The 13124-nt window shown below is 38.1% G+C and overlaps 1 protein-coding gene across 6 annotated transcripts; it reads right to left on the reverse strand.

Annotated features, from left to right (window-relative positions):
- Window positions 1–511: 511 nt before the first annotated feature.
- On the reverse strand, window positions 512–12866 carry LOC141751225 (granulocyte-macrophage colony-stimulating factor receptor subunit alpha-like). 6 transcript variants are annotated; one of them, XM_074607656.1, is made up of 11 exons: window positions 12728–12852; window positions 11484–11527; window positions 10058–10311; window positions 7532–7661; window positions 7264–7439; window positions 6436–6575; window positions 4726–4764; window positions 3679–3817; window positions 3022–3109; window positions 2373–2454; window positions 778–1049 (listed from the first exon to the last, which is right to left on the reverse strand). In XM_074607656.1, exons 4-11 carry the CDS (start codon window positions 7657–7659, stop codon window positions 981–983), a joined length of 861 nt encoding a protein of 286 aa, XP_074463757.1. In that variant the 5' UTR covers window positions 7660–7661; window positions 10058–10311; window positions 11484–11527; window positions 12728–12852; the 3' UTR covers window positions 778–980. The 6 variants fall into 6 exon arrangements, with proteins under 6 accessions (XP_074463729.1, XP_074463749.1, XP_074463740.1 ...); XM_074607667.1 differs by having other exon boundaries at window positions 10092–10311; window positions 12728–12851; XM_074607628.1 differs by lacking the exon at window positions 11484–11527 and having other exon boundaries at window positions 512–1049; window positions 12728–12866.
- Window positions 12867–13124: the final 258 nt, after the last annotated feature.

Here is a 13124-nt window from a genome sequence, read left to right on the forward strand (position 1 = left end):
GGCATGGCACAGGGGACCTCATGGCTCTAAATGTCCTCTAACTCCTGGTTTTCCCAATCTAAGTAATCCATCTACAGAAGCGCAATGTGTGGTTAGCCTCCAAGTTGGTGGTTTTCTCTCATATCTCCTTACTAATTGAAGGATTCATGATGTGCTGCTTCTCTTTTGCCCAGGTGTTACAAAACCACACAACCAGCCTGTACCATTTGCAGCTAGCAAGTGACAGGCTTCAAAAGTTAAATTTCCAACATTTCCCACCCCCCCCGCCCACGTACACACAGTTATCTGCTACCTGTTAGCGGTCACATTTTAAGCTATTTTTTTTCATCTAACGCAGATACGAAGTGATGAAATGTGGGAGCAAATTTTTGGTTTTGTAAATGGCTGTGAGCAACATCTAGGGCATGCTGTGCTGAAGGATGTAGCAACATAGTTTGAAAGCAACAAATAGACGTATGAGAAAATGTCTCCTGAGCACTTTGACAATATTGATTTTGTATGAATAAATAATCATATTTAAGAGGTTTAATCTTGGCCAGTTGTCAGTGGTTTTTCATACAGATGACAAATTTTTATTCCTGATCACGATCTCAATATAGCTGTACTTTTTCCAGGGCACTGGACCACTGGAGGTCCTGTATAAAACCCTGAAGTTTAGCTGTTCTTATTTCATTCTTTAGCATGGTGTTGAAAAGCAGTATAATAACTTCCAAAGCACTACTGAAATATTTTTGCTGAAGCATTGCAAGAATACTCATCATAAGAAGAAACAAAAATAGCCCAAACAAGTCAAATTATTTATGGAAAATGCAATCAAATACAAAGAGGCTTTTAAAGATAGGCTCTTGGGGAATCGTCTCTATAGGCAACATTATTTTCTTTGCTTGCAAGAGGGAGAGAATAAGAAAAACCTGTAAATTACTGTCAACAAGATATATATGTTTGAAAAGATTCAAGTTGTTCCTTTCAGTTGGATGCCATTACATCATTTCTTCAATAATTGTTATTTCTTCAGTTTCATGCTTCATAAACAGATTCTTATATTCTGTCTATTAAAGGAAGAATAAAATATTTCATCAGTTTTTCATGCATGAGATCATCCACGGGTTTACCATTTATGAATCCTGTTATTCAAAGAGTTGTTATTTATTATATAGAAGCTGTAGTGGGTCTCTGTCAATAAAAGGACTGCAGTAGACAGGTCTAGGTGTTCACTCCGTGACAAGCTCCCCAAAGAGGAACAAAAGACTTGTCAACTCAAAAGCCAGATGACTCATCTTTTTAAACATAGGAGAGTTAACATGATGAAGGAACAGAAAGTAAAAGATTTTATAAAGCCTCACCAGTGATTCAGTGTGTCCTTGCAGACAGGCAAGTGCTTCCAGACCTGGCTGTAGCTAACTTCAAGACTTTCAGCAAATCATAGAGTCATAGAATGGTTTGGGTTGGAAGGGATCTTAAAGATCACCTAGTTCCAGCCCCCCTGCCATGGGCAGGGACACCTCTCACTAGACCAGGCTGCTCAATTCCTATGCAGCCTGGCCTTGAACACCTCCAGGGGTTGGGCATCCACAGCTTCTCTGGGCAACCTGTTCCAGTGCCTCACCACCCTCACAGTAAAGAATTTCTTCCTAATGTCTAATCTAAATCTCCCCTCTTACAGTTTGAAACCTTTACCCCTCGTCCTATCGCTACACTCCCTGATAAAGAGTCCCTCCTCATCCTTTCTGTAGGCCCCCTTTAGGTACTGGAAGGCTGCTAAAAATTGCAACAAACTTTGTGACATTCTCTCTAGATGGACAGTTCCACTCTGTTACTTGCAACGTCTGTCTGTCTGTTCCTTCTTCTTCTCATGAGTCGCTTCATGTCTCTGCATAAGCCAGAACCTCTCAGCTCCCTTCTATACTTTCTTGCATACCGTACCCTAGAAACTTTCCCTCCTTCAGCATCATTGCCAAATACTAACATGGATCTCAACATCTGCTATGGCACAACTATTTTGGCCAGCAAACTATTCTTTGCTCCTTCTCTCCCAATAGCTGGCCAACAATCTGATTCTGCATTATTATTGGGCTGAGAAGCTCAGGCTTAGCACTATTCTAGTGATAGCATATGGATTATAGGGAGAGCAGGGTTAAACTGTATATTTTCTCCAGTGCTCCAGGTAGGCAGATGACCAGTGTTTCAGAATGCAAAAGGAAACCCAAAAGAATTATTGCATATAGACCTTCTCTTTCAATACCCCAAGAACAAGAAAAAGAAAGGTAATTTATCCTTGTTTTTGTGCATCTTTCTGACACTTAGGTCATACCTTTGAGACTGCAATGGATCCTTATTTACAACAATTTCAGGCAAACGGGAAGAAAACATACCTGGAAATCTGTTGGAGATATCTCATTGAATGGGTCTTTTGGCTGTGGTACTGTAGAAGATGTTTTTTTCAAATAAATGCTTCTACAATGACAAAAAGGGCTGGTGAAGACAAGACTTAGTATGCAAACATGTGAACATGTACTATATAATAATGCTCCTGAGGTATTATTTTAACCCTCTAAGACAAAGTGAAAAAGTAACTAAAAATTACCTAGGGTGAATACAATGGTATCATTTCATTGTTTAGAATTTGGATTAGAATAATTTATTTTATGACTTATTAAAGAATAATAGGAAGTTGCTGGTTTAAGTATCTGAAAGGGAAATATCCTCAAAAGAAGGAAACAATTTCATGTACCACCCACCCACATTGCAGGGTCTGTTGGCAGGAAAGTGTCACTGATATAAGGCCTTGTCCCACTATTGGAAAGTTTTGTGTTATGATTGATCAAGTGGATAAGGAGGTTGGGAACCAGAAATATAGAGTCCACTTGAGCAACATCTAGCAGGTTATGATTCCTGCTACAGTTCCATGTGGATTTTCCCCCTTCCTCCTTTCCTTTAAAAGGAGGCCAGAAATTTTCTGTTGGGGAAAGAGGTGTTATTTCAACTACAGAATAAAAATTTTGCATGAGAAATAAGGCTTACACTTTGCAGAGAAAAAATAGGATACTTGCTGCCAGCACTGCTATCAGAAACAACATATATGATGAAGTAGATATAAGTTGTTCTTTTCCTGAAAGACAAGCAATCATCAAAAGTGTTGATCAGTATCACAAAACAGGAATGACTGGTCACCTATGTGCAATCTGCTTTGTGTGATAGTGTCAAGCACCAGTATGAAGTGGCTGCTTCTTTAGCTTGGCACCTCATTGCCCTGTAACATGTGAAGGAACGGGACGGCTGACAGACGTGGACCGTCTGCAGTAACTCAAGACCGTACTAAGCATTTTGTGAGGAACTGAGACCTACAGAGTACTTCAAAATCCAATGTGGCAGAGAGTACCAGGGGAAAAGAGAAGGTTACAAAGCCTGAAGCAGAAATGGAAGAAGGAAAAGGGCTGGCAACAGACTTCAAAAAGGTCTGCCTTATTCACTGCCTCCTTGCAAGAAGCACCCACTGTCACACCAGAATGCTTAGAGACCTCCCTTGTATTAAGAGATGTGCCAGTTCACTCCTTTTCATCCTAGCAAATTAATGAACAAATATCAATGTGTTTCCATCTGTAAGTATAAAGTAATAAATGAGGCAGACAAGTAATAACTGAGGGAAAACTAGGTCAAGGAAGCGATTTGCGTTCTTACCAAACTCTACGGGTGTGCTCCACTCTCCCCAGCTTGCGCTCACCAAACAGCCATTGTCAGTTGCTCTGATTTTGACGCTGTACCTTTTTTTTGCACTGAAGCTCCCAAATATGTAGGAGTTTCCTGTGATGCTTCTTTCCTAAATGCACAACAACTAGACTGAGAACTTATTATTCACTAGAGTTACAGATGTTAGGAATCTGTCAGGTTCATTTAATGATGCAAACAATTACAAAAGAAAATTTTACACATATTTCTATGAACAGATTAGAATGAAATAACAAATAGAAAATTATCCCTTAATATATTAACTTGTTCCATCCTAGTTCCTTTTGTTTGAATATTTTTGTTATTGGTGAAGTGAAGATGAAATTTGCAGTATGCTTCCCTGCTAAACAATGTGACTTTGGGAAAAAAAATAATCCATAGTTTATTTTCAGTCTGTAAATTATTTATTTTACTAGAAGGTAGTTCTTTAAAGACCTGGCATTCCCTTACTGTGGATGTTTTTAAAACTGAGGTAGAATTTAACAGCCAGATTATACAGAAGGGAAAATTTTGACATATATTGAAATCCTTCTCATAAGAATATTGAGCCTTCTTGAAAACTTGGTATTTTTTTTCTTCCTCTTTTATACTGGCTTAATCTTTCAGGTGCTGTTTTCTTGCCTTCTCCATCTCAACCCCTTCTAGAGACCATTAACAAAGAAAAAATTCACATTTTGTGTGTCTAAGTGTAATGTGGAATTATGTTCAATATTTCTACATATATATGAATTTGGTAGGAAGTACAAAGATTGTAAAATTGAAGATTTTGTGAATTTCATAGAAGTAATATAAAGTTCTACATATGCAGGTGTTTTTTGTACCATGTTTTATAATTAACAGTTTAAATCTTTGAGTTCAGGAAACTTGTCAATAAAGAACATATGTAGTATACTGAAACTGGTAGCGTGAAACCAAAACAAGTTGGTTGCAGGATGCCCTGATATAGATGAAATTTCAACCCAACATAAACATTCAATTAATATGGCAATGAAGACTTACTGTTTTAGATGTGGTTTTGATGTTTTTCTCGGGATCAGCCTAGCAACAAAAAAAAAAATTAATTTTTATGATTGTTCTTTTTTTTACTATATAACAAAGGCTCCTGCCTGATGAATGTTTGATTTTCGGGGAAAAGAAAAAAAATATAAATCTATTTTAAAATTAATATTTTAAATGCTTTCTTTTAAAGACTTTGAGGTTAAGCCATTTTTCCACTGAAACATTTTTCCTCGCCACTGGTGCTCTGAAGTACTGTTCCATTTAAATTTGATTGCAGAACTGAGTATCAAAGGACTAAACAAAAAAAGGCTTAGGTTGCCCACCAATTAAAATTGCATGTTTTACTTGTACAAAACAAAGTATCTAAAAAAATACTAGTAAACTTGGGAAATGTGTTTTTTTTTTTCCATTAAAACTTGTCTGTGTAGCTTTTACATTCTTAAACCTTTAATTTAACTATATTATTACACCATTTTCTAAGTTTTTTTTACTGTTGAACCAAGAAACTCACTAATATTTCTGCAAAAATTTCAAACTTTGTTTTTGATGGATATAGTGCTACTTTCCATATTCATACAACTCTTCAAAATACTTGCAATTACTGAAATGTATAATATCAACCATTGTGGTGGATTGACCTTGGCTGGATGCCAGGTGCCCACCAAGTCTCTCTATCACTCCTCTCCTCAGCAGGATGGGATGAGGTGGAGGGGGGGAGACAGGGGAAGAAAATAAGATAGAAAAAACCCCTCTTGGGTCAAGACAAAGGCAGTTTAATAAAGCAAAAGCAAAGGCTGCATGGAAGCAAAGGAAAACAAAAGATTTATTCTCTGCTTCCCATCAGCAGGTGACGTCCAGCCACTTCCTGGGAAGCAGGGCTTGAGGATAGATAGCGGTTGCTCCAGAAGACAAACTCCAGCAACCCTGCACTGGTGTCAGTGAATGGAGGCAATAGGAGAAGGAGGCAAAGCTGGATACACAGAGGGCGGGATGAATAGCAGGGGGGTCCAGATGGAGATTCCTAAGAGGTCTTGCAGAACATCCTAATTTACATGTGCGCCTTTTTAATAAAGCATGTGTTACTTCTTTGGACCTAATTTAGTAATACGATAAACCTGACTGAGCGGTAACGATGACTACAAGAAGCAGGAGCAAATGCAAAGTGAGTTTGTGAAAGAAGTGATAAAAGGTGAATGATGGTATAGGAGACTGCAGACAGGAAAACCACAGAACAGAAGGTTCTGACCTAACTTCATCACAAAACGGCAGTAGGACTGAAAGACTACACGGGGACCCAAACTGCCTTACAGGGACACGTAAAATTGGTTGATCCAATTTAACAGTAGCTTTGGTTTTTTTTGTGGTATATTTAGAGTTCATTTAATGTATCCTGTAACTGTTCATAATAAAGTCGTCAGATAATATGGTCTATCCCCCTACATGTGCTAGAACAACTATTCAACTTCAGTGTTGGGAGTCCTTTGCCCAATTTCTTAAAGGACCAGTTGTATAGTGCACTGAAAGCATCCCTCAATTTGCTGCTCCTATTTGTGAGTGACAGCAGTCCTCAGCTCATGCGCAAGAGGGGCACTGCATATCAAAAAGGAAAGATTAGTTAAGTAGGGAAAGAGAACAGGGTATTGGTTATATGGTAGTATGTGTGGAAATACAAGCATACGAAATACTATTAAGAGTCATAATTATTCTTACCTTGTTTTCTATGACAATTTCATATTTGAAACAACCATCTCTTTTCACATGACTTGTGCGAGGTGGTTGCCACTGAATTTCGCAACCATGAGAAGCTTCTGTACAGTTCACAGTAACATTTGAAGGAGGGGTGAGTTTTTCTACAATAATATAATGAGGAATACTATTGATTAATAACCAGGTCTCTTCACTCTGCCTTTTCAAAATATAGGTAGATGTTCAAGCAAACTGTCTAAAAAGATGTAATGCAGTTCTACCAGAATTATTATATTCACCCCATATTCTGAAGCAGGTAGGTAAAATTGAAAAACACAAACCATTTGTTAGATTTTACTGAATTCAGCATATAATCAGTGCAGGTGTGGTTTTTTTCATAGTGTTAATATTAAACAGACGTTTGGGTTTCTTTTATTAGCAACACTATTCCATTTAAAAAAATGAAATTTTTGCTCACAGTGTTAATTATTTCTTTTGTATTATGCGAATTAACAGAATGTTGAGATAATAAGACCAACATCTAGACAGTCCTGCTACAGCGTCCTTAGCTAGTTAATCCCAAAAGATGACACCTTTCTTTCAGAGAATAAATATTTGACTGAAATGTTCACAGTTCTATTACCCATGATTTCAGATTGTCTCTGCATTCATTTGGCTTTGTTCATTTTTGTCCTTTTGATTTATCAGCCATCAAGGCTGAGGAAAAGGGGAAAAAAAGTAATCTGTTCTGAAAGCAGCATTTTAAAAATGTATGCTTTTTTTCCAGAGAAGAATTCTTCATTCCCTTAGCATAAAACTGGAAATAAAATTAAAAAAAAAAAAAATCCTTACCAATTCTATACAGATTAATCGTCTTCATATATGACTGAATGCTTTGTCCACTTCTAGATCCATTTACCAGGAAATAAGCTTTCTTTTTTTCTATTGTCACATTTTGGAATCTACATCCCGTGTGCCTTCCACAATTATCTTTGATGTAATTCTGGCATCCTGTGAAATCTTCTTTCCTTTACATGACATATTTCATCAGTTAAATATTGGCAATGTCTTGTGTCAGACCAGAATCTAAAATTCCCTAGATTCAAGAAGACCTACTTACTTTGAGGTCTTCCAATACAGAAAATATTGGGTATCCTCTGAAGCAGACCTGCCCACATGCCAAGTGCAGTTCATGAAGGAAACATTAAAAATGACGCAGACAAAATTTTCAATGGCTGTTCCATTCATACCTGCAAACACATCAATAACATCCCATGTTCACTCTGTGGAAAGACTGTAAAACTGCTCAAATAATGGAGATGTCTGCAAGCTCATTTAGTAATTTTTAGCCACCTGATTAGTAAATCCAATTGCATATTGTTTGGGTCTTGCAGTTACACACTTACTTTAAGACAGGAATGATTTTGTGTTGAGCCACGAGGATTATCTACAATTGCTACAGATGCTGAAGATGTGACTAGGATTTAATCAACTCTTTAATTGACTCAGGCACAGTGATGTAGTAGAAGCTAATAACAAAGACAGTCACTGTTGTGTCCTTTGTTTAGATCCCCTGTTTATCTAAGGTCCAGTCTACAGTGGAATATAAATTCTACAACCATAAGCAAAGCAAGTTCTCCTGTGTTTATCTTAAGTACTCTGATTTTTGGTTGACTTATAAAGGACTAAGGATTTAAAACAAGCTGTCCACCACTTTCTTCAGTGTAACACCTGGGTGATTACAACCTAACTTTGAGGCTGCTTCCAGAAGCTAGTCCCTGCAGAAGTGTCATGATTTGGAAGGCAGAATGGCATATTTTTCAATCTTGAATTGAAAATGGTTGCTAATCTGTTCTGGCACTTTGGATTCAAAGATAGGGGGAATTTTGTTTGCAATGAACTTGATAGAAGCAGGTCTGAATATCCATTAGAGTAAAACCAAGAAAAAATTGAAGAAGAAGCTGATAGTTCACTTAAGTTAAAAGACTGTTCGGGCTGTGCATTCACATAAGGAATGAATTCCTTGTGTGTTTCTTCCGTATCAAAAGGTGAGATCTCCAACAGGAAATACTAATCATGCAGTACCTCTTCTTAACTACTGTCATCATGAATTGAAGGACTGGGTCACAGCTTTTCAAGACATTGACCTTAAGCCCACCACATCTAGCCTAAAATTTCCCTATGTGTCTAACACAGGTTCCCAAACAAGTCTCAGAAGCCACGTTATGAGACCAACTGATGTCTCCTGTCCAAGCTTCACTGTAGTCCAAGTTGGAAACCTCTTTTTCCTTACGTTCCCACTAGCATCTGATCATGTACCTGACAGAACTGATTTCAAAAGAAATGCTTTTATTGAGCAGACAAAAACTTCTGACATCGGTGGATACTTAGGGAGAAAAGTATAGGGAGAAGAGAAAGCCCCAAGCAGGCCTTTGCCTATACACTCTCTCATCTACCAGCAAGCAGTGCCCTACGGACTTGCAAAGTTGAAGGCTACCTCATAGATCACTGTGCGTAGCAGCCCAAGAAAGCCTGATCCCCCATTGATTCCCACAATCCATTTTGAATTCATTTATTTTTTTGGCCTTTACTACATCCCTTGCCGATAGGATGAGCAATGGGAGGATTCAAAAAGTCTATTTTCCTTTCGCACCTTCAGCTGTAATTTGAGAAAAGGCGATTCTTCTGTAGAAGAGGAGGAGTCCAAACACATTCTTGTGCCTAATATTTGTTCATGGTTTGCTCCAGGCAGACACTGTGCTGTATGGAGCCTTTTGGGACTACTCTACCAAATGAAATTTCTTTCATTTGGGTGTTCTACAAATGTAGGCACATAATAAAGGAAGCTGGGATCACAGTTTCCAGAGGGAAAGGCTGTCATCCAGGAGACCTGACCTAATATGATGTTGTGTAGCTTGGCTACAAATAGAGCTGGATGAATTAAAACCCATCCCTCAGAACGCCTCGGTGGAAGCGTTCACTTCATGCCCATCACACTGGGAGTCAGCATGAGCTAGAAAAAATATTGTCACGGACAGGGCCTTGCAAAGGAGTCCCAAAGGCCTAGCAACCTTCGGACTCTTACACATTGGAAATAAATAGGAATTGTTCAAGAGACAACAAAGTTGTCAGAGTTCTCCTGGATTTCTGGAAAGCTTCCTCTCTTCCAAGAGGAAGGTTTAAACTGTTTCAAGTGCTTGGTCCAGAAGCATTTCTTTCAACAACAGTGTTGGCCTAAGATACCCTGTCCTTCCGCATCCTCCATGTCCCCTTCTTGATTCCATCCTGCCTCCCTGGCTGTGTTAGTACCATTCATTGTGAGGCCTCATAGGGAGTAGTTCTGAAGAAGTGATCATCACTAAAACTAATAATGCTCCTCCCACCCCAGAAGTTTTTTCTTCTTCTCATTTTTTCATCTGGCTTAGCATCCTTTACCACAAACAGTGGAACAAGCTCATCTGAGATGACAGTGTGGGTTAGCAACAAAGACCCAAAGGAGAGCTGTCTAAGCTATTTCTGCTGTTGCAAGAATTGTTGGCCCCTACTAGTCACTAGAGACATCTAAGCTCTCAGCATAGAGTTGCTTACATCCAACTTATGTGTAAGTTTATATATATATATATATATGCATGCATATATAACAAACCACTCCTGAGAGTCCAGTGATTATGGTACTGTACTGAGGTGATGGAGAGCTTTGCTCGGTTCTCTGGTCTGCCACAGATTCACTTTATGACTGACGGTCAATCAAATCTGTACTTCATTTCCTCATTTACAAAAGAAACAGAGAAGTTTTCTTCCCATCAAGAAATTGTGAGGTAAATGCAGCAGTCTGAAGTACGATCACAGGTGCTGTGCAAGGGTCTTAGGGGGATGGGCATCATAAAGACTTTGGCAATACTGCAAATCAAAAGAAAAAAAGGTTATTCTGACTTCAAATCAAATCACAACCTGGTTCACGTGTGGCTCAACAAGCAGTTGAGTTGTCTGGAACATTGGAAATAAATAGGGTGAAAGGAACTCATAAATTGACATTGTGGTAAAGGAAAAAGAAAATTAAACCACATCCTTGGCCTCTTTAGCGATGGCCTCAGTTTTTTATATCCAAGAGAAGCATTATATTCAGATGTTCTTCAATTAGCTTAAGTTCTACAGCCAGAACATTACTCAACGTACAAAACAGCCATGATCAGCTGCACTGTGTTACCTTCTTACCAACACGAAACACATGCTGGGAAGATCGCTAAGGTATGTGTGGGTCACTCTATTTCCTCTGCTGAGGACTGTTTTCCCAGGTTTTGAGAGGATTTTTTTTTTCATTTTTTCTTTATTCACCTTTCTGTGGATATGCCAAAAAACCCATAATCTAGCAGAGTAGACAAGTACGACTACTCTTCCTTAAAGGTTTACTTTTGAGCCTACTATATTCACATACAGTGTCAGTAACACAGTTTTACTTTTACTGTTTGCAACACCTGGAACGGATCCAAGTCTTCATGAGACATTTCTCCCATCATCTCCCGTTATTTCAATTGGACACTGAAATTTTTCTCTTTCCAGTTTATACTTGAGGACTAGCTAAATTTTTCTAGTGGCTTCTCTCTTAACCATTCCTCTTTTAATAACCCCATATTTGTCACTTCTTTGTCATTATTTCCTTAATGGTAAGTCCTACCCTATAGGTAGGACCATACTCTCATGATGCTTTTCTGTGAGCTCTGATTCAGAGAACAGTTTAGTTTCTCTGTAGTGCACTCTTCCTTCTGACCTGCCTCCTATATTCTTTGATAATGATAATAAAATACATGTGCAAGTATACTAATATCCTCACGAGCATCCTTTGTTTCATACATAAATAACTTATTTCCCCATATTTTAATATTTTTTAGCTATATTTGAAATCCTTCTTGAAATTCTTTATAGCTTTTCATGAAAGAGGTAATGTACTTGACTGAGACAGGTGTGATGACTGAGATTTCACACAACTGCCTAACAACCCACTGTTTTAAACACACACAGTGCTTTCTGTTATTTATTTATTTATTTGTTTTTCTTGAGTCAACGTAGATTACCTCCATCTCTTGGGCAGATGTTAGAAACTGTGTAGGAGTAGTAGCTGCAGAAAAATATCAGAGAAAAGAAGATTTGTCTCTGCAGTCCTTTGTGGTAATCAAGTTATTAACAAGGAAAAACAGGATCTCACCTCTGGGCCTTGAGCCCAAGAGAATTTTTACTTTTATTCAGTAGTTCTTGAATAGAAAATGCATAAACTGCTCTTAACTCTTGGACATAATGGACCAGACAATTTATAAGGGATTGTAAATAACATACTTGTTATTGGAAATGAATAAAAAGAAATTAAATTGCTTTAACCTATTAACCTAACTCTGAAGATATTGTCAGTTGTGGGGTGGAGTTTTTATTACTTAAAATACCTAAGCGCTGTATAGGTATCCTCACAGGGGAACCAATAATTCTACGGTGCCTTAATAGTGGCTGGAAAGAAACAGATACTTAAGACACAGTTTATTCACCCTAGTCTAGGACAAGATGAATGAAGACTTCACCATATTTATTTCCTGCCAGTCGCTGAAAAGATAGCCCAGGGTGACCAGCCCAGAGGGAACCCTCTAAGACTTAGTTATCCACCACGGTCAGGTGCATCCAGGAGGAGTCATTCCTTTCCCCTCTTACATTGTCCACATGTAAGTACTAAATAGAAACGCTGCCACTGTTCTCACTGAAACAGCAAATTTATTTTTGAAAATGCCTTTTCCTCCTCTTTCTTACACCCATCCTACTATCACATGCTTCTTTAGAAAAACAGACCATTTAGAACAGTTTTCTTTAGAAAAAACAGTTGCAGTAGAAAAACAGTAGTATTTTCCCCAGAGGTGGTCCAAACTTTCTTTCACATCTCAAACGGTTCCTGTACAAATTATTGAATAAAATCTTAAGGAAATATAAAGTATTTCTTTGTGAAGTTGTTTCATTTCTGTGCTGTAGTTTATAAACTTGCTATGAAAATTGGCTGCTGCTAGACTTAGAAAATTGGCTACAGCACAAGCCACTCTCAGAGCATGCTGAATGTTCATCTCAGACTGTAGCAAATTTCAGACTGTAGAAAAAATACACCATCAAAATTTTGGCTATGGCATTCATTGGACAAAAGCATGGATTTACAGGTTATGTCTATCCACCCCTCACAGTTATTTTAACAACATTAAAACTAACACAAATAGCAAAATGCAGTATTTCTTTGTCTAACTTCTTTGGAGTAAAAATAAACAACAGACGAAGACAAAAATAAACCTACCTCCTCCTTGAAAACCCAATTCCCTGGGGCTGTTACAGTAATTGGGCAGAAAAAGGATGGAAGCTGTGAAATTGCGTCGGTGGCATATTTTTGTGTGCTTTGACAATGTGATTCATTCTTCTTCTTCTATTCTTCTAAACCGCCCATGTAACGGGGTGTGAAAATCCCGCCTACGTCTTACTCATTTCCTTTACCCTGTAATACTGTAATGTAACGGGGAAAGGCACGGTCACAGGCATTGTTTTAGTACAGGGGGACAAAAAGGTCAGAATAGAAGGACACCCTCTTTATCACTTCATTCGCATAATTTTCACTCATTTTTGTGACATATTTTTCACATAGGTGTTTGTATAGGGCACAGCCTGAAAGGTAGGTGAATGTATGAGTCTACTTTCTG

Source organism: Larus michahellis, chromosome 1 (genome assembly GCF_964199755.1).
Source record: "Larus michahellis chromosome 1, bLarMic1.1, whole genome shotgun sequence".
NCBI classification, from domain to species: domain Eukaryota; kingdom Metazoa; phylum Chordata; class Aves; order Charadriiformes; family Laridae; genus Larus; species Larus michahellis.

Coding starts and splice junctions, on each gene's coding strand:
- LOC141751225 (XM_074607628.1), bottom strand. CDS start 7,659: ATGAATGGAACAGCCATTGAAAATTTTGTCTGCGTCATTTTTAATGTT. Junction 6,576..7,263: donor GATTAATCTGTATAGAATTG/GTAAGGATTTTT, acceptor ATATTATTGTAG/AAAAACTCACCCCTCCTTCA. Junction 4,765..6,435: donor AAATTGTCATAGAAAACAAG/GTAAGAATAATT, acceptor TTTTGTTGCTAG/GCTGATCCCGAGAAAAACAT.